A 22,202-nucleotide genomic window follows, 5' to 3' on the forward strand; every position below is an offset into this window, starting at 1 on the left:
TCATAATAATGTACTTTTCTAGTAGTATGTGCCATTGGGTAATCATAAATAGAAAATTGCCATTTTAAAAAATAAGGGCCGCCCCCCTGGGATCATACAATTCACTGTGCACACATACATACCAAATAAACTATACTTCTAAGGTCACCTGAGCCAATTAACAGACACAGTTGTGTCTTATACTTCCACACTTCTTCCTGTTACAGTTAGAGCTGCAGTATTTCTGGTCAGGTGATCTCTGAGGCAGCACACAGACCATCATGAAATGGTGGTTCAAGGCAAGAGATGTAAGATATTTACTTAAATATATATTTCAGTTTGGCAAGATTCTTTAATATGCCACTTAATATGATATAAACTATCTGTTGCTTAAATATTCATTTTGGGGGTATAGTTTTCCTTTAACTTGCACAAGCACAATGACACAAAGTTGTTGTTCTTTCCCAGCACTGCCACACTGCTCATCTCTGCCTTTGCTGAAGCAAAATTAAAGGGGTGGTTCACCTTTAAGGTAACTTTTATTATGTTATAGAATGGCCAATTCAAAGCAACTTTTCAATTGGTTTTCATTATTTATTTATAGTTATTTGCCTTTTTCTTCTGATTTTTTGCAGCTTTCAAATGGCCGTCGCTGACTCCCTTCTAAAAGACAAATGCTCTTTAAGGGTTCAAATGTATGGTTAGTTATTTTTTATTACTGATCCATCTATTCAGGCTCTCTCCTATGCATATCCCAGTCTCTTATTCAAATCAATGCATGGTTGCTAGGGTAATTTGGACCCTAGTTACCAGATTGCTTAAGATGCAAAAAGAGCTGCTAAATAAAATAAAAAAAAAAATAAGTCAAAAACCTTCAATAATAAAAAAAGGAAACAAATTGCAAATTGTCTCAGAATTTCCCTCTTTACATCATACTAAAAGTTATCTCAAAGGTGAACAACCCCTTTAAGGATAGCCGTGAGTTCCACAGTGAAACACAAAACCAACTTTGATTTTCACCTTCTCTTTCAACTTCAGCAAGCTAGGTTTTCCTTTATAGAAAAGGGCCAGTATTTACCACCCCCAATGACTTCGGCGTTTGCTGTTCTTTAAAGGGCACCTGTAACGTAAAAATTGTGTCCCACTCCAGAGATGTGGACAGAGCGATCAGTGGCTGGTGGGGCCCTGGTCAGGTCTGGGATTTAAAATAGACCCTGGCATTCCAAGTACCTGGAGGCCCAAACAGCCCCCACCTGCCCCTATGGCATTGTACAGCAGCCCAGAATCTGCAGATTGCCAATACAGGCTTGGTCCTGGGTGCTGCCCCTACCCACCTGTCTGCCCTGGTTTCACCCCCACCCAAGCCCAGTCCCCTTGTTTCTAAGGCTGGGTCCTTAGGGCAAGGCCAGACATGGCGTTTATAAAAAAAAAAAGCTCCGTCTGGCGTAAATACGCCACTGAAACCACACGCGATCGTCACCATGCGTTTTTCAGCAGGTAGGTTTCTTTTCCCAACATGCATTTCTCATTGTTCTCGTTCCCCATAATTCCGCTGGCTGGAAATAGAAAAGCTATTTAGAAATAGAAAAACTATTTACATGCAAAATGGAGCAGGAATGATTGTCCATACACAACGTAATTACGTCACCGGCTGTAAAAAAATATATGCGTCATTTATCTTGTGAGAATTTGGACGCCATATTTAAAATACGCTGCGTATTTGGTAAAGTGTGGTTTCAAACTTGCAGATCCCATAGAGTCTATTGATTTGGTAGTTTCTTGACGTATTGGCATTTCTGCTAAAAAAAAACTCCAATACTGGTGTCCCCTGGTGGATTTCAGCTTGCAAGCGTCCTGTGAGAATTGCCATAGTGCGTTTTCCATTAGTTTCAGTGGAAGTGAAGTTTATGCGTATTTACGCCCAACAGAGCTTTATTAAAAACTCAACATAAAAACGCCACATCTGGCCTTGCCCTTATACCTATAGGCCCTGTGTGACTACCAGGATAGACCTAATGGAGATCCAACACTGGGAGCAGCTAACAGAGCCTGCACCCGATAGTGAACTCACTAGTGATGGGCGAATTTATTCAGCAGGCGCAAATTCGTGGCAAATTTCCACTTTTTTTGGACACTGGTGATGGAATCTGTGTCAACATCTGCGTTTTGCGAATTTTTCTGGACAAATTTGCCCATCACTAGAACTCACTTATGTGTGCACGGAAAAGATATAATTGTATACAGAACAACCCTCACACTAATTTTTTGTGAGTCTCCACCCCCTCTTACATCACTTGATCTAAAGTTCAGGGGCAGAGAGATTAGATTTCTTCATGGACAGTATTGTGCATGCTCCAACCATGGGGCATATTTATCAAAGAGTTAAGTTAGCGATCACCACAGTCGTCTAGAGTGAAATTCCGTCACTCTCCATTAATTTTGAAAGGCATATTTATCAAAGGATGAACTTTCACCCATTGATAAATGCTCTTTTAAAAATGCCATAGAAATGAATGGAGAGTGGCAGAATTTCACTCTAGAGGACTGTGGTGATCTCTAACTTCATTCTTTAATTAATATACCCCCATGAATCAGAGGTAGGCAGGTGAGACAGAGGGTAGTGTAAGTTACATTCAGGGCAACAGGACCCAGGGATGGGTATGGGTGCTAGACACTCTATATAGAGGAAGTACAGTACAAGTATGTTTCACAACCTTTCTACAGGAAACAGCTTGTGGCTTTCTCTAGTCTCTGTTTGTGCTTGTGGTTTTTCCACTTAAACAACAGACTCCACATGTTACCACCCAAAACAGTGGCTTTGGTTTACAGCGGCTTAATCCCCCTTACATGTAAATCTGCTCATTTGGTACAAACTCCTACAAAATAACTGCTCAATACTGAATACTGGCAACTCCAAATCGGATGGATTGAACTTCACAGGCAGGTGTGTCCAATCATGAGAAATGGTATTTAAAGTGGCCAATTGCAAGTTGTGCTTCAGTTTGACTCTTCTCTGAAGAGTGACAGCATGGGATCCTCAAAGAAACTCTCAAAAGATCTGAAAACAAAGATTGTTCAGTATCATGGTTTAGGGGAAGGCTACAAAAAGCTATCTCAGAGGTTTTGTCAGTTTCAACTGTAAGGAATGTAATCAGGACATGGAAGGCCACAGGCCCAGTCGCTGTAAAACCCAGGTCTGGCAGGCCAAGAAATATACAGGAGCGGCATATGCGGAGGATTGTGAGAATGGTTACAGACAACCCAAAGATCACCTCCAAAAAACCTCCAAGAACATCTTACTGCAGATGTTGTATCTGTACATCGTTCTACAATTCAGCGCAATTTGCACAAAGAACATCTGTATGGCAGGGGGATGAGAAAGAAGCCCTTTCTGCACTCACGCCACAAACAGAGTCTCTTGTTGTATGGAAAAGCTCATTTAGACAAGCCACAGTCCTTTTGGAACAAAGTGCTTTGGACTGATGAGACAAAAATTTAGTTATTTGGTCATAACAAAAAGCACTTTGCATAGTGGAAGAAGAACACTGCTTTTTAAGAAAAACACCTGCTACCTACTGTCAGATTTGGTGGAGGTTCCATCATGCTGTGGGGCTAGTTCAGGGACTGGGGCCCTTGTTAAAGTCGAGGGTGGTCGGATAAATTCAACCCAATATCAACCAATTTTTTCAGGATAATGTTCAAGCATCAGTCACAAAGTTGAAGTTACTTAGGGTTTAGTTATTCCAACAAGACAATGACCCTAAACACACTACGAAATCTACAAAGGCATTTATGTAGTGGGAGAAGTACAATATTCTGGAATGGCCATCACAGTCCCCCGACTTGAATATCATGGAAAATCTATGGGATGATTTGAAGCAGGCTTAAAAGTAAGGAATCAGACATAAACAAGTGCTTCTTTTAATGCTTTTCTCTTAGAAGTCACTGTACAAACCAGAAATGTCTAAGCCACAACCTGTTGCTGAACTAAAATAACCAAGCAACAATTGTAGCTCAACAACAGATGCAAAGCTCCAAGGTTAACAGCTCTGGTATATACCATGTAGTGTGCCAAAAAAAAGTACACATTAAACAAGGAATTGGAATATTTCACAATCTAACAGCACCTCAGGCTGCCCATCACTACCCTAAACTGCCAGGGGCCTTTTTTCCATCTTGTTTCTTTTGAACCAATGAGGGCCTTGAACTGTGTATCAGACATTCTGCATTGTCTGCAGGCACATTTGTCTTAGTTAATATTAACTGTCTTTTTTTCACTTTAATATTTCTGAATCAAGTAGATTCTGCCCCACTTGAAGGCCATGAAATCAATATAGGAAAATATCAGTGTAGAAGTCAATCAGGCTTGGTTTCCAGAATATGTAGGACAGCAAATACATATTCATCCCAAATTTCATCATAACTAGGCAAGGCTTTCAGATGTATCTTTAAGTCCGATCCTTTTAACTGGCCTTCAGGCTGAGCCGCCAGCCATTGTTCCAAGCCCCCTGGGGGCAGTGCCACAGTTTTAAAACCATGTCTTTAAAGCAACAAACATTAAATGTTTCTTGTGTGAAGAATCTCTGCACTTCTTTAACAAACCATTCATGAAGAACCCTGATTGTAAGTTTGACTTTCCGTAGTTCCATTCCATGACTGAAAGTTTTTCTTGTTTACAAGTGGAAACCTAAGCTCACTCAGACTTTGACATTCAAGGTAAAACAAGTCTAGAAATGGTTTGAATCCATACACATTGGCAGATGCTTTTACTGGTGCTAAGAGCCATCCAGCACTGCATTTTGGCAAAGTCGTTTCTATGCTGTGGGAAAAAAAGCTGGTTCTTGGTTTAATTATCATTGAGATCCAATCTTCGTATGTGCTCTTTATCCATTGTCTCCCAGGTCCAATGCCTTCACTGAACTATAGAAAACAGGTTAATACAGTTCAGCTTTAGATTCCACAGTGAATAATGTTGTACCAAACAAATCCCTGCAATGAAAGTGTTGACAAATACTCCCTAGGAAAAGAAAATCTCTACCTCATTAGCCCATTCCCCATGAGTTCAGCACTTTCAGAAAGCGCCCATACTCTCAAATTCCTCTCCAGCAATGTGAGCACATATGAGATGCAGAAAGGAATAATCATTTATGTCCTTCCAAAAGCCAATAGCTTGGTGTTATTAGGAAATAGTTTGGTAGAAAGACTTTTCATCAGGCATCTGCTTTAAGTCCCACTCCTCATTACAGGAGTCCTTTCTATCATAGCCGGATCCATGTTCCACAATGGAAATATGATCATAATGCTCTTCTATTTCACATTGGTCGCCTTTTAAATACTGGAAAGAGGTATCCTGCAAGAACTAAAGAAAGAACAGTCCGTATTAGTTTACCATTATTAAAACTAGGGATGCACCGAATCCAGGATTAGGTCCAGGATTCGGGCATTTTCAGCAGGATTTGGCCGAATCCTTCTGCCCGGCCGAACCGAATCCTAATTTGCATATGCAAATTAGGGGGAGGGAAATTCCGTGCCTTTTTGTCACAAAACAAGGAAGTAAAAATGTTTCCTAAACATATGCACTTGCATTTATACTAAATTGTTTGTGAAACAGGGGACCAGGGAAGTGCATTGAAAAATAGCACTTCCCTTATACTTAAATATAAATTATATTTAGCCTTTTGAGTGCTCCCACAACCCCCTATTATTGTATAAAAATGTTTTCCCCTTCCCACCCATAATTTGCATATGCAAATTAGGATTCATATTCGGTTTGGTATTCGGCCAAATCTTTCTCTAAGGATTCGGTCGAATCCAAAATAGTGGATTCGGTGCATCTCTAATTAACACACATTTAGGTAAATATAAATAAATCAGCATATTCCGCAGCATTGTACAATAGTGGTTGTACAATAGAATGGTGTATACATCAAATATACAGATTGGCTGCAGGGCAATTTCAAGTGTTGTGTTGCCTGTGCTTTTTGCAGGTTTGTGGGTAGGGTTGGCACCTGGCCGGTAAAAATTACGGTTGATCCCAATGTTATGAATAGGGAAAAAATATAAATATATAGGAAGGCCGGTATTTTTTTCCAGAAAAGGTGGCAATCCTATTTGTGGGTGAATGTGAATCATAACAATGTGCTCAGTGAAGAGTGACAGTCTACATTCCCTCGCATATAATGGGTTAAACAGGGCAGACTAGCTTTACTCTGTAGAGAGTAGAGTTTTAGGAAAAATCAAAGTCTTTTTCTAAATGTTTTCCATTATTTCGACTTCAGTTCTGCAGCTCTTCGGCTTTGAAGTTAAAATGCAATGGACAAATTTACTTCGGCAACTAGGCAGCAGTATGACAGTCAGACAAGTCATAAAGTATCATTAAATATCACAAAATTATTAGTCAGGGTCAGTGATCTCAACAATAATTTTTTTTTGTAGGCTGGAACTCCTGGATTATTTTGCAAGAGGAATGCTATTCTGCCTATAGTACAGGTATGGGACCCGTTACCAGAATGCTTGAGACCTAACAGATCTTAAGTCTGCTAGAAAATCATTTCAATATTAAAGTAAACCCATTAGGCTGGTTTTGCTTCCAATAAGGATTAATTATATCTACGGTTGGATCAAGTACAATGCACGTTTTTATTTTTACAGAGATAAAGGAAATCATTTTTAAAAAAAATTGGATTATTTGATCCTTTCCATAATTCAGAGCTGTCTGGATAATGGGTTTGCAAATAACAGATCCCATGCCTGAACTGAATAACAAAGACAAGATGGCGCGCATACCTTTTCGACGTGGTATGGTATTGTCAAAGGAGGAGGAGGCAGCAACTTCTTAATCATTTTGTGGTGTTTGTATAAAGCCAAGGAACAGACAGAGATAACGCAACAAGCGCACACAAGTCCGACCACAAGCCAAATGTAGCCCGTTGCTGTGAGAGCTGTAATGTAAGATATTATACAGCCTTGTTAGTATAAAGTATACAGGTGAAAAGCATTTCATAAACAAGTAACCCCATAGCAATTAATCATTATGTACTGAACATCTTAAAGTGATACCGAAACGTTCCTATAAAAAACATAGGAACGTGTCCATATCAAGGAGGTGCTGCATGCCGAATATTTTCCTCTAAAAGCCACCCCCAGCCTCACAAACCTTCGTTAAGCTGACCCTCAGACGCTGCTAATGGTTCTTCTGCGTTGTTTCAGTGACGCTGGGCTGGGGGCAGATCAATCCTTCCATAGGCTAATTACAAATGAAAACAGAACTGCAGCCTATGGAATCGCTCAGCCCACATACCATAGTAACTGAAGCAATGCAGAAGATCCATTAGCAGTGGCAGAGGGTCGGCTTCACAATGGTTTGAGGGGCTGGGACCGGCTTTGAGGGGGGCTTTTTAGAGGAAAATATTTGGTGTGCAGCACCTCCTTGATATGGATACATTCCTATGATTTTTATAGGAATATGTCGATATCGCTTTAAAGGGGAAAGTCACTTTACTAAATTTACTTATTTGCTTGCTGTAAGCCATCACGCTATGAACGTTCTGCCAACACATTACAGAGGAAATGTAGTGATTTTTTTCTAGATTTTTATCAAAGCAAGGGAGGGGGAATAAAGAGGGAGAGGTAAGCAGGGGAAGGGTAAAATACAATGGGGGTTATTTATAAACACTGGGCAGTAACCCATGGCAACCAATCAGATGATTGCTTTCAGTGCTCAACCTACAGCTGGCTGAAAAAAAGTTAATCACTGATTGGTTGCTATGGGTTACTGCCTAAGTGCAAATTTGCCCAGTGTTTATAAATAACCCCCAATTTGCGCTCTAGGCGGAAATGTAGTGATTTTGAAGAACGACAGATTTAGAATATTCTACAGGTCATGTAATGAATCTGTTATTACAGAGAATCTGGATAATGGCTTTTCTAATGTTTTATTGTGGCGTGTTAGTAAATAGCCTGCTTTCAATAGGATGACTCATGCCGTCTATAACAGGGAAGCAGCATGAATCGTTTGACTGAACTTTTAAACTGCATTCCAGTGTAACCTACAGGATATGTCCCTGATGAGTCGTTTGCTATAAGGTTGGTGATGCATCGTGTAAAAACACCAAAATAACCAATTTGACAAAAAATGTATTAATGGGGGAATATTGTTTACTGCAGCTCACATTACCAGTGGATGATTTGTAAAAAAAAGTTAGCGTACTAGCGAGTAATAAAATATAATGGAACTAGCTAGTCCTGGAACAAAGCAGCCTCCATTCCCCGCCCTTTGGATGGTACCTGCAGCAATACTTAAAGGGAATCTGTTGTCATTTTCAACTTTTTTTTTGCCTTTTTATAAAGAGTACACCTCTGACAAATAAAATGTTAATTCACAATTCAATAAATCAGTTATTTTTATTTTGCCATGGGGGCTTCCATATCTGCTCATTATATATTCCTCACGTGCTGCACTAACAGCAGGCACAGCATTACCTGTGTGCTTGTGCTCACTGATCAGCCAAGTCTTACTTCGACATGAGGAGCTTGCTGGCTGAGAGTGGTCACATGGTCTGCAGAGAAGCTGCTTTCACTTCCAAATTACTGCCTTTTCTCCAGCATCCAGGAGCGGCCCTCCTTGCACAGAACACTATCAAACCTCCTGCTCTTCAGTAAATTCACTCTGCATTCCTTAGAACTAACATTTACAGAGTTGGGAGGGGGAAATTGTACTCTTTACTGCAAGTGTTTGTTTGTTTGAGGCTGGTTACTTGCAAGATAAGGTGAAAGAGCTGTTTCTTGCAACATAAGGTGGCCATACACGGGCAGATAAAGCTGCCGATATCGGTCGTTTGGACCAATTTGACAGCTTATCTGCCCGTGTATGGGGGCTTCCGACGGTTCTTCCCGATCGATATCTGGCCATAATATCGATCAGGAAGGTTTGATTTTTAACCGACCGACCCGTTGGAGCCCCTTGGCGTATCGTAATTCGATCGTTTGGCCATACGGCCGAACGTTCGAATTACCCCCGATATAGCCATGCAGTTAGTGGCATATTGGGGAAAGATCAGCTCGTTTGACAACATATTTGAGTCTATGGCCAGCTATAAGGTGAAAGAGCTGTGACCATGTTCCCTCTGCTATCCCATCCCCACACAGACCTTGCTCAGTGCCTGCAATGTTTATTTTTGATGGACTACCTATGGCCTTCTCTTGCTCTCCTTTCCTGAACTATAGAAACCAACCCTGAACTATTTAACCCTTCCTACACTTCATCCTTCTCAGTTTTTCCTGCTTCCCAAGTATGTTCTTTTTTCTGTTCCCTATCACCAGTCTTAGCAGTGCACTCCTGTTATATAAGGTATAAATAAACCATAAGCCAGTTCTATTTGTAGGACCTGCACTAATTCAATGATTCCCAATGGCACTCTGCACTGCCACAGCTCTGCTAACATTTCCTAGCCCACCACTGCCTTTCTCCTCCCTGTCCACTAACTGCCCTTCAGACTGGGCCCCCTTAGCTCTTAACAAGGTTACAGATATAAAGAAACATTGGGGTAACAGTCATCCTGCGTTAATTCCAGGGGTACCCAGGGCACAGATAAGCACTCACCCCAAATCTCCCCCTAACTGGCCTTCAGGCTGTGCCCCCTTAGCTCTTAACAAGGTTACAGATATAAAGAAACATTGGGGTAACAGTCACCCTGCATTAATTCCAGAGGTACACAGGGCACAAATAACACTCACCTAGGGTTGCCACCTGGCCGGTATTTCACCTAGCCGGTAAAACACCTGCCAAGGCCGGTATTACAAATTTAGCGGCAATGTAGCTGCCGGTAAATTTGTAATACCCTTAAAAAAGACCCCTCGACCCGCCCCCTGTAAACTTAGCTTGTCCTTCGGTTTTTGTCCTGGCCGTGCTGTGCCCCTGCCCCTTTGCGTCACAATCCCGCCCCCTTTGACGTTACACCACACCCCTTTTTGTACCCGCCCCCCACCAGCCGGAAAAAGAATTTGCAAAAGGTGGCAACCCTAGACTCACCCCAAATCTCCCTCTAACTGGCCTTCAGGCTGGGGCCCCCTAGTATTAGACAAAGAAAGTTACGACAGTGCATATTGCATGTTATTATTACACACTGAAAATACAGTGTTTCAGTGCCCCATAGCAAGTACAGTAAGGTACTGTATAATTCAGTCCAAGGCTGTGGAGCAAAGCACTGGTAACAGCAGGCTCCTCCCAGTCCAGTAAGCAGAATCCTTCTGGAGAGGTAGCTGTTATCTTGATACCTGCCTATTGTTCAACTGACAGGCTGACCAGACAAGGCTCTGTTTACATTACAGCAGCTGGTAGGAGGGAGGGGTGATATCACTCCAACTTGCAGTGCAGCAGTAACGCGTGCCTGAAGTTTATCAGAGCACAAGTCACATGACCTGAGGGTACCTGGGAAATGTCAAAATGTCTAGCCCACCCAGCAAATTTCAAAATTGAATATAAAAAAAACATTTGCTCTTTTGAAAAACGGATGTCAATGCAGGATTCTGCTGGAGCAGCACTATTAACCGATGCATATTGAAAAAAAGACAGTATCCCTTTAATGGAGAACTAAACCCTAAAAATTAATACGGCTAAAAATGCCATTATTTATATAATCACCTTATTGTACCAGCCTAAAGCTTCAGCTTTTCAATGGCAGAAATGATCCAGGACTTCACACAGGGGGTCACCATCTTGGAAAGCGTCTGTGACACTCACATGCTCAGTGGGCTCTGAGCAGCTGTTGAGAAGCTAAGCTTAGGGCTCGTCACTAATTATCCAGCAGAAAATGAGGTTGGTCTGTAATATAAGCTGATGCTACAGGGCTGATTATTAAATTCTGATGCTAATTGCACTGGTTTCTGTGCTGCCATGTAGTAATTATCTGTATTAATTACTAATCAGCCTTATATTGTGACATTTCTATTCTATGTGTACTGTATATTGTGAGTGGGTCCCTAAGCTCAGTAAGTGACAGCAGCACAGAGCATGTGCAGTGAATCAGCAGAAAAGATGGGGAGCTACTGGGGCATCTTTGGAGACACAGATCTTTACTGCTAAAGGGCTGTGGTTGCCTTGGGCTGGTACAGAAGCACAAAACATAATGTACAACATTTCTTCCTGCTTCTTTAGTTAAGCTTCTCATTCAAAGGGCTATAGGTTGGGAATGGTTGCCCATACACTATGGCTTGTTTTCTATTACACTGCATCTTCCAGAGGATTCACTGGCATCACTGAAATTATTGCTGAATACCTGGAGCTGCTGATGTTTTCTCACATACAGTTTCACTTGGCTCTCCAACAAGATTCCAAACAGAGGCAGTAACTTCCACACAGTATACAGACATGGGATCCAGATCCTTCAGTAAAATATGAGTATTTGTGCTCGAGATTTCTTTCTGATAAGAGACACATACAATACTTTTACATAATGAGTAGGTAATGAAGGTAAGCCAGTTGCGGGACATAATGTAGGAAACCTTCTGGTGATTATGCCTCTGAAAGTAAGCTTACCTTTATACAACCTTTTAACATGTTGCAGATGGTGATATCCTGAGACCATTTGAAATTGGTCTTGATTTTTTTAATTGAAAAGTTGCTAAGAATAGGCCATTCTATAACATATTAAAAGAGAACTTAAAGGTGATCTCCTCATTTAAAGACATTATAAATAGATTGCAATTTGTTATCTGTGGAGAATGCTACTTTATATGTATTCTGGCTTGAAAGCACTTGTATATAAATGGTTAAATTAATATTTTATATGTAAAGTAACACACTGCAAAAAGGTGGTGGCTCAGGGTAACCCCCCACCCCCAAGTAACTGAATAAGAGAAAAGAGTCTACGAGATAGGTTCCAGGCGTTTGGGGTTAATTCTCCCATTGACAACGTATGGGCAGGTCATCCTGAGCTTGTACCTTGGTTACACTTATAACAAACTCTTAAAGGGGAACTATAGCGAAAATGAAAATTTAATATAAGCTTCAACATACTGAAATAAGAAGTTTTCTAAATATAATGAATTAAACATTCGCTACTGTTTCTGAAATAATCTTCACTATGCCTCTCTCAGCACCTGTTTTTCCTTATTCTCTCTTCATGCAGCAGTTGGGTGTCAGATATTCATTGACAGTTAGATCTAATATATCTTATAGTGGGGGGCTCCTTTTGCCTAGAAGATATATTTGAGCTCACTATTAAAAATCGCCAGACATCATGTCTCTCTACATGCAGAATTTGTGCAAAAGGCAGTTATTTTGTTAGATTTATTTGTACTGGAATCAGTTATTTGAGTTAGCTCTAATACATCTGCTGGGAAAGGAGCCCCCCCTATAAGATATACTGGATCTGTCAATGATTATCTGACACCCAACTGCTGAATGAAGAGAGAATGAAGAGAAACAGATGCTGAGAGAGAGATAGTAAAGATAAACGTGATTATTTCAGAAACAATGCAATATTTTTAAATAGTTAGTTAGTTGCATAGTTAAACCGGGCTGAAAAAAGACAAAGTCTATCAAGTTCAACCCCTCCAAACAAAAACCCAATATCCATACACACACCCCTCCATACTTTCACATATATTCTATATACCCATATCTATCTTAACTATAGAGTTTAGTATCACAATAGCCTTTGATATTATGTCTGTCCAAGAAATCATCCAAGCCATTCTTAAAGGCATTAACTGAATCAGCATCACAACATCACCCGGCAGTGCATTCCACAACCTCACTGTCCTCACTGTAACGAACCACCTACGTTGCTTCAAATGAAAGTTCTTTTCTTCTAGTCTAAGTTCCTTTCTTCTAGTCTAAAGGGGGAGGCCTCTGGTACCGTGATCCACTTTATGGGTAAAAAGGTCCCCTGCTATTTGTCTATAATGTCCTCTAATGTACTTGTAAAGTGCAATCATGTCCCCTCGCAAGCGCCTTTTTTCCAGAGAAAATAACCCCAACCTTGACAGTCTACCCTCATAATTTAAGTCTTCCATCCCTCTAACCAGTTTAGTACCACTTAGTCTCTGCACTCTCTCCAGCTCATTTATATCCCTTTGAAGGACTGGAATCCAAAACTGCACTGCATACTCCAGATGAGGCTGTATACTCCAGATTATATTTAAAAAGTTTTTTTATTTCAGTCTGATGAAGCTTTTATTAAATTAAAATTTTTGTGATAGTTCCCCTTTAAATAAAAGGTTTCTACTGCAAATTTTGCTATAAAATGTAGTTTTCAACTGTAAACCCTCTTAACACCATTCTGCATATAATCTCCCAAAACGTCCCTCAAATAGAATGGGCCCTTCAAAGGGATTCTATGGACCCCAGTATATCCGAGGGCTTCATACTTGTTTGCATACCATCATTTACCCCCTTCCCCCCATGCATGCCCATATACCTGCTCACCTTGAGGCTCTCGTTACAGTATGTCCCCAGCTACAAACCCACATAATTTGGTTCAGTTACCCATGATAACCACATTGTGCAACCAAAATAAAAAAATGTGTTTGAATATCAAACCTTACCTCTTTACCAGAGCTGTTTTTCCAGTAATGCAATGTAAACTTCATTACTGAGCCATGTGGAAGGATTTCCCTTGATATAGGGGGCTCAAAGCTGACAGAAATGGCATCATGCACTGCTTCTCTTGGCAACAGTTTGAGAGATTTCACAGGCCCTAAAGTAGCTGCAAGGTAATAACAGAACATGTTGAGACAAACCAACAATATGGGGCAGATTTATCAAAGGTCGAAGTGAAAATTAGAATTTCGAATTCAAATTTTCGAGTTTTTTTTAGAGCCGAAACTGTCAAATTCAACTAGGGAATTGTTAAAATTAGATTTGAGGTTTTTTTTTAAAAAAAAAAAAAAAATTCAAATTAGATTTTTGAGATTTATCATACACTGGCCTTTTTTAAGAACTTAAATTCGACTATACGTCACCTAAAACCTTCTGAATTGCTGTTTTAGTCAATGGAAAACGTCCTGGGATCAATTAGTAGTTGTTTGCAACATTCAAGTTTTTTTTGGTGAAAAAACATTGAATCATGTTTTTAAACTCGAATTCGGTTCGATTTTTTCGATCCTTTTCACCAAAGTTTTGAAAATTCTATTTTTTTTTTTAAATAAATGTCGACTGGTCAAATTTCGAGTTCATGAGAGTTTTTAAAAACTCACATGAACTCAAATTCGACCTTTGATAAATGTGCCCATAAGTGTGCATACACAAGCGTAATGGCATACGGGCCCATTCAAATCATTTTGTTGCATATGTTTTTATTCACAGTTGGCAGGCGGCTGACAAAACCTCCCATTCATTGCCTGCAGGTGCATGTGATTATTGCTCCAAAATGCATTACACAGAGTTTTCGAGCAATAATTACCTGGCCCCTGAGTTTGTATGGGAGTGTCACCATATTCACAATTATTCCATTTCTTGTCCATTACCATTAGAAATCTACTTACTGTTTCTTGTTGCTTGAAACTTTGGTGTTTCACGCCATATCGAACTTAGGTTACCAACTTCGGCTCTGACCCTTAGAATGATCCTCCAATTAAATGGAACAAGAGCTGTAAAGTTACATTCTGTCTGTGTAGTTTTCTTACAAAGGGCTAAGTAATCATTATCCCCTTCATACCACCTGCAACACACAAGAATGATTCACATGTCTAAGATCTCATTTGGCGTACAGGTTCAGTAAGCCAGTGAGCTATGCAATACCAAATGTTAGAACAGTAAAACATTACAAACAATAAACATAAAAAAAAGCTATATAATAAAAATGTATGAATACATCTATCATGTACTCCTTCCTACCATGGGAAGTAGGGTGTCGGCTATAAATACACTTAAAGCAATAAAATGTGTTGATTGCAACTGATGGTCAGGCATGCATTGATTTGAATAAGAGACTGGAATATGAAGAGGAGAGGGTCTGAACAGAAAGAAGAGTAATAAAAAATAGCAATAACAATACATGCATAGCCTTACAGCGAATTGTTTTTTTTTTTAGATGCGGTCAGTGACCCCCATCTGAAAGCTGGAAAGAGTCAAAAGAAAAAAGGCAAATACATTAAAAAAAACTATAATAAATAATTGGAATGTTGCTTAGAATTAGCCATTCTATAACATACTAAAAGTTTACTTTAAAGTGAACCACCCCTTTAAATAAACCCAGGACGGTTTGCCTCCAATAAAGAGTATTTATATCTTAGCTGGGATCACATACAAGGTACTGTTTAATTATCGAAGAGAAAAAGGAAAATAATTTAAAAATGTGAATTATTTGTTTAAAATGAAGTCTATGGGAGATGGCTGTAATTTGGAGCTTTGTATTTAACATAATACTTACGATCTGTATTCCACCATGTAGGTTACATTTTCCACTTTCACAGGATCCCATTGAAGTATTTGCTGTAGGTTGAATGAGCTAACGCTCACATTTCCAGGTGCAGGTAACACAGAAACAGCATCTAAAAATATATATATGTATAAATATATTTTTAATATTTATGCAAGTAAAACTACACAGCCTCACCATCTAATTAACAATGATGATAAAGTTATAATGATCATTTTGAAACAAATGAACCAGTATATAAGATATATAAAAGACAACTGCCCCACAACATGTAAAATCTAGATTAAAGGAGAGGGAAAGGTTAAAAACTAAGTAAACTTTATCAGAAAGGTCTATATAAATACACCAGTAAACCCTCAAAGTAATGCTGCTCTGAGTCCTCTGTCAAAGAAAACACATTTCTTTCCTTCTATTGTGTAAACATGGGCTTCTGTATCAGACTTCCTGTTTTCAGCTTAATCCTCCAGGGCTAGGGCTTGAGCATGCTCAGTTTGCTCCTCTCTCTCCCTCCTCCGCCCATAGCAGTAATCTGAGCTATTAGTGAGCAGGCACAGAGACTCAGGAAGTAATGTTACACCAAGCTAATATGGCAGCTGCTAAGCAAACAGAGAGAGCTTGTAGAGCTGTTAGAATAAATATGGTGATATAGCTTGCACTATTGTGGCTAATCTATTGGCAATAAACTGCTTCACTAGCTTTCCTTCTCCTTTAACACTGTGTCAGTTTAATGAGGGATCTACCCACTGCTGTGTAATAGATATACCTAAAATGTATAAGGGGAATAACTGCAATCCAATCATGTGCATTCCATCAGCTTAAAGAGATAAACATAAGAAAACCAGCAACACTGAGCTTAGGGTAAAAAAAATGTTTATTGCAGCACAAACAGTGAACATGATGTTGTGGCCCAACCGGGATCTTTCTCAAGGATTAAGAAAGGTTACAAGTGGATCAATACATTGCTGGTTTTCTTTACAACATATACATTTTTTTACCATGCACCCAGGTATGAGTACTGGTATGGTGTGCCACCAGTGAGGGTGTGGAAGGTGTATATGCCATCCCTTGTTGGCACTCACCAATCATAAGGTACATGCCAGGTGCTGTCCATACAACCAATATCTAAGCAGATGAGAGCGCCTACGACAATCCCATGTAGAAAAGCAGTTTGGAACAAGGCCGGGGCTCCGTTTGGAACAGGGCCGGGGCTCCGTTTGGAACAGGGCCGGGGCTCCGTTTGGAACAGGGCCGGGGCTCCGTTTGGAACAGGGCCGGGGCTCCTTTTGGAACAGGGCCGGGGCTCCTTTTGGAACAACGTTGAGTCCCAGCTTCAACTTTTCAATTGGTCAGCATTATTTATTTATCATAGTTTTTATTTGCCTTTTTCTTTTGACTCTTTCCAGCTTTCGAATGGGAGTCAATGACCCCCATTTAAAAAAAAACAAACAAATGCTCTGTAAGGCCACAAATGTATAGTTATTGCTACATTTTATTCCTCATCTTTCTATTGAGGCCTCGCCTATTCCAGTCTCTTATTCAAATCAGTGCAGGATTGCTAAGGTAATTTGGACTCTAGCAACCAGACTGCTGAAAATGCAAACTGGAGAGCTGCTGACTAACAAGCTCAATAACTTAAAAACTACAAATAAAAACCAATGGCAAATTGTCTCAGAATATAATTTTCACACAAAGTTAAATCAAATCAAAGGTGAACAACCCCTTTAACTGGGGAAAATATTCAAAACACAACTTGGTGTTAGCACATAATTCCCTTTTAGGCATGTACATTACATTGTATGGAAGTTGCATACCACACAGCATTAACCACTTCCTGTTTTGTTCCACATATTGCACTACAAAGGGTGCTCAGCATGCAGCTGATGAATGACAAATATAAATAACACTGGTACTGGAGAAAACCCTGATTGTGAGCAAAATTGGATCCCCAATATCAATGCCCAACATCACTAATGCTCTTGTGGCTGAATGGAAACCAATCCCACAAACTAGAGTCCTGCAGCAGGTCGGGTTACCAACAAAAAAATCGGGTAACCTGCGGGTATGCGGCAGAACTTTCTGATGCTGGTATAGACGTGGGTCGGCAGTTCTGCAGGTCTTCTCAATAGCGATTTTTACTCCTTTACGTGTGTTTTAAAATCACGCCTATTTCTAATTATGTCACGTCCAGTTTATGACAGCACTTCCTGGTTCTTGGTGGTCAGCTGGTCGCAGATCGGGTTGCGGATAAGGCACTTGCGGGTCAAGTCGGGTAGTGTGTAAAAATGTGGGTTACGGGTGCGGGTTATGGGTCCAGGTCGGGTTTCAAAAATTGGTTCCGGGCAGGACTCTACCACAAACAATGTTCCAACATGTAGTGGAAACCTTTGCAGAAGAGTTCAGGCTCTATTAATCACCTTGGTTTGGGAATGATATATTGGGCAGGCAGGTGTCCAGATACTTATAGCAGTCTAGTCAATCAGAGCCATTGTTGTATCTGTCAGGATAAGTTACATGAAGTTCATAGGCATCCAAAGGACTGTGTGTGGGAAATCTCTGTCATATGCTTGTCATTACCTCTGGGCCATATTAATAAAATAAAAAAGTCTGTCTACAGCAAAATCAACAATTAAAGGAGACATAAAAAGAATACAGCTGGAAATTCTTCAATATTCTAAATTTACCGTACCAGAGTTTCGAAAGCCCTATAACTGCAATGATGCAGGCCTTCAATGCTGTCCACATGATTTCCCTATCTCAGACCAGCTCTTGTGTGTCAGTGGCACTGCACATGCTCAGTTTGCTGGGCTGCTTGTGAGAAGCGAAGCTTAGGAGTCGTATGAACCAATCAAAGCACTAGCAGAGAGTCAGGTTACACCTGTCATAGAAGCGGATGCTACAGGGCCCGATATTAATGAATTCACATTAGGGATGCACCGAATCCAGGATTCGCCTTTTTCAGCACGATTCTGATTCCGCCGAATCCTTCTGCCCAGCCGAACAGAATTTGCATACGTAAATAAGGGGTGGAGAGGGAAATCACATGACTTTTTGTCACAAAACAAGGAAGTAAAAATAATTTCCCCCTCCCATCCCTAATTTGCATATGCAAATTAGGGTTCAGATTCAGTTCGGTATTCGGTAATCTTTCTCGAAGGATTCAGGAGTTCGCCCACATCCAAAATAGTGGATTCGGTGCATCCCTAATTCACATGCAAATCCTCTGGTTTGGATGCCACACAATATGATTGTAAATGAATTACCTTAGTATGTTGTGCCTACCTATACTAGTAAACTGTGCGTCAATGCAGAGTTGCAGTTCTTGGCTAAATGGGCAGGGGCATGCACACACATTTACCAAAGCAGATATTCATTTGCACAATATTTAGCGGGCAGCTGATTTTCCTTTCTCCAGTTTGGAACTGAAACGGTTATTTGGTTGCTAGGCGGCGCCTACACAGCAACTGGGCACGGGTTTAAAAATGGATCGAAAAGCAACTGATACACAGCAACTGGGCACGGGTTTAAAAATGGATCGAAAAGCAACTGATAAAAAAAAATCCAATAAAAATCCATAGTGACTACACAGCATTTTAAAATTCAGGTGAGAGGCAGAATATAAAGGAAAATCATTCAGAAAACCCAAAAGACAGAGAAATAAAACCAGTACAAATATATATTTATTATTCTATATGTTAATTTTGAGGGAATGCAATTTAGGGTAATTTGGACACTAGCAACCAGATTGCTGCAACTGCAAACTGGAGAGCCGATGAATAAAAAGCTAAGTACATTAGAACCACCATTTTACATTTTTCAAGGAATCAATGATGTAAAATCCAGGAAAATGCGTTAAAGTAACTTTTTCTTCAAGTACAGAAAGGATATAAGCACAGGAGTCCATTATACTTGGAGATACAGTATTTACTGTGTTAAAGGAGAACTAAACCCTAAAGTTAAAAAACCCTACCCCCCCAACCTACATAGACCCCTTCCCTCCAGCCAGGCCCAGATTTGTGGCGAGGCCACAAAGGACCTAGGGCGGCAAATTTGTAGGGGCGGTATGCCGCCCAGCTGCATCGTAAAGAGTACCGGGAGTAAAAGTTCCACAGTGGTCCGGAGGAGGGATTGCGTACAGTCAGGGGCGATCCTGGCCCCTCCTCCGCCTGAGGCAGCAGCAGTTGCTGATGCCCCCCCCCTCCACCGGAAATTCACTCTTAAAGTACCAGGAGTAGCATTTTTGGATAGGATAGGATAGATGAAAAAATACTAGTTTTGTAGGCAATTATAAGTAATATATGGTGTTGCTTTTACACGGTGCTAAAAATTAATAGTATCTTTAAAAATAGCCCCTATAATACAAAAAAGCCATGAATATCTTGTAAATTATATCCTTATAAATGGTGATGTCATCAGTTAGAAACGGGGAGTTCTGATGTAATTTCTGTCACATGACTCACTGAAACCAGTGTATTATAATAAATAAAGTACCCCCAGTTTCAAAATATGAGGATATTAGAAGTTACCTCGTAGTTCCATGACCTGTATAGAAACAGTCGGCCTTCGGCCTCGTGTTTTTATATGGTCATGAAACTCCTCGGTACCTTATAATATCCTTATAATTTACAAGAGGGGGTACTTTATTCACTATATATTGGAGCTCCCTATAGATGTTCTCTGGTCCCTGTTTGTGTTTCAAATAAGGGGTAGGCATGTCCTAAAGGTCCCTGCCAGAAGCACATTAGGAGGGGGACAGCCAATTGCAGCCCTGCAGTCACACAAGCACAGACAGGATTCTGTTCCCTATCAGGTCTGGCTAGTGGCTGATTGGTTCCTGTCCTACAGTGCAGTGAGCCGAGAGCCACCAGCTCCCCTGCACAGCCTGGGAATTCAGGGAGCAGGAAGTGAAAGAGAAGGGAGGGATTATTATGGGTTTTGCAGAAATATTCAATAAATCAGTCTGAAACACTACTTTTTTAAGCACAATTGTTCTATATCTAAATGAGTATAACGCACTGGTACATTCTTATTTCTTACACAATATGTCTCCTTTAAGCATTGCAGTGTTAAAGGACCAGTTCAGTGTGAAAATAAAAACTGGATAAATAAATAGACTGTGCAAAATAAAAAATGTTTCTGATATAGTTAGTCAAAAATGTAACGTATAAAGGCTGGAGTGACTGGATGTGTAACATAATAGCCAGAACACTACTTCCTGCTTTTCAGCTCTATAACTCTGAGTTAGTCAGTGACTTGAAGGGGGGCCACATGGAACATATCTGTTGAGTGAGTTTGCAATTGATCCTCAGCATTCAGCTCAGATTCAAAAGCAACAGATATGACCCATGTGCAGAGCCGCTTCTGCCATGAGGTAAGGTGAGAGAGACCCTTGCCTCAGGCGGCAATGAGCAACCAGTTACAAGGGGCGGCAAAAAAGCCGCCTCTTGTAACTTTAAGAGCTAGTGCAGAGAGCACCATTGCACTTAATACACTAGCGATACTGCCCCCTTAGACCCGCTCCAACGCTAATTTTTAGAGGGAGAGGAGGGGGCGGCATCTGGGCTGCTGCCTCCGGCGGCGGCAGCCCCAGAGTCGGCGCTGCCCATGTGGCCCCCCTCAAGTCTCTGATTGGTCACTGCCTGGTAACCAGGGTAACCAATCAGTGGAAACTAAGAGAGCTGAAAAGCAGGAAGTAATGTTCTGGCTATTATGTTACACATCCAGTCACTCCAGCCTTTATACATTACATTTTTGCCTAACTATATTAGAAACATTTTTTATTTTGCACAGTATATTTAGCCAGTTGTTATTTTTACACTGAACAATTCCTTTAATGTTACACTATGGGGGCCATGTGCAAGTCTCTCTGTCAGTCACATACACAATCTAAAGCAATAAGTGATTGGTGCAGGACTGTATAAGGGGCAGACTAATAGGAATTGATCATTTACAGGCAGAACCCTGGCAGAATATACATCTGGTGCCTATTTGAAACCTCTATATTTCAGAAATAACATTCATAGATGGGAAAAATGCAGTTTTTGGGTAAATCAGGACAAAATGTTGTTAAAATACAGGAAAACATGACTTAAAACCAGGGGAAAAGATTATAAATTATTATAAATTGGTGGGAACACAAATAAAAAATGTAAAATGAGGGAAAACTTCAAATCAGGGGGCTAATATCAAGGTTTCACTGTAACTCAAAAACTTCAAGGAGTGTCCGGCTCCCTAAATGCAGCTCCGTGTGAAGCCAAAGACACATAAACCCATTCACCCACCACCCCTAGGAGGAGGCCAGGCTCTTAATGACACAAACCGTAGCCCTGTATTGTCTTCAGCTGGGCCCCGTACAGACAACTGGTCGGTGGTACCTGTGCAAAGCAGAAGGACGAGGATCAGAGGCAACGCTTGACTGAAACAGGCCGTGGCCATATTTAGTTCGGAGCATTTCAGCTTTCTTTCCTGGCTTTCCCCTGTGCCTGTACCCACTCCGGCTTCTTCATGTCCTTTCCGTGCTCGTTGTGGCAGCGTACTGATAGGCCCTGTCTTATCCAACGCTTACAACTCTTAGACCCGCCCCTCTCGACGCTAAAGATCCCTTTCTGCACTTCCCGCTTCTTAGGGACTTTCCTCAGGCAGCAGCGGGATTAGGAACTTTTTATTGGCTTAAACACGCGTCAGTCAGGGGCAGTCAGAAACACGTGCCAGTCATAAGTGTAGTGTAATAATAGTGTCCCAAAAAAATAAAAATATAAAATCACAATGCCCTGCAAACGTTTATAGAGTCGCAGGACAAATGTATTGAAATGTGATATTTGAGTTTACCACAGAAAAACACAC

General features: G+C 40.6%; 1 protein-coding gene across 1 annotated transcript; it reads right to left on the reverse strand.

Moving 5' to 3' along the window:
* Nucleotides 1-3,884: 3,884 nt before the first annotated feature.
* Nucleotides 3,885-21,959, reverse strand: LOC100037016 (interferon gamma receptor 2). Its single transcript, XM_018248887.2, has 7 exons — nucleotides 21,734-21,959; nucleotides 15,354-15,474; nucleotides 14,467-14,642; nucleotides 13,528-13,688; nucleotides 11,256-11,400; nucleotides 6,766-6,920; nucleotides 3,885-5,338 (listed from the first exon to the last, which is right to left on the reverse strand). The coding sequence occupies exons 1-7, from the start codon at nucleotides 21,792-21,794 to the stop codon at nucleotides 5,159-5,161; spliced, it is 999 nt and encodes a 332-aa protein (XP_018104376.1). The 5' UTR covers nucleotides 21,795-21,959; the 3' UTR covers nucleotides 3,885-5,158.
* Nucleotides 21,960-22,202: the final 243 nt, after the last annotated feature.

This window comes from Xenopus laevis, chromosome 2S (genome assembly GCF_017654675.1).
Source record: "Xenopus laevis strain J_2021 chromosome 2S, Xenopus_laevis_v10.1, whole genome shotgun sequence".
Lineage (NCBI taxonomy): Eukaryota > Metazoa > Chordata > Amphibia > Anura > Pipidae > Xenopus > Xenopus laevis.

Bases quoted from the DNA above. Each gene is read 5' to 3' on its own strand.
- LOC100037016 (XM_018248887.2), bottom strand. From the start codon at position 21,794: ATGGCCACGGCCTGTTTCAGTCAAGCGTTGCCTCTGATCCTCGTCCTT. The intron at 14,643-15,353 runs GTAAGTATTATG...TGTGTGTTGCAG, and splicing joins TACATGGTGGAATACAGATC to GTGGTATGAAGGGGATAATG. The intron at 5,339-6,765 runs GTATGCGCGCCA...TTCTTTCTTTAG, and splicing joins TACCATACCACGTCGAAAAG to TTCTTGCAGGATACCTCTTT.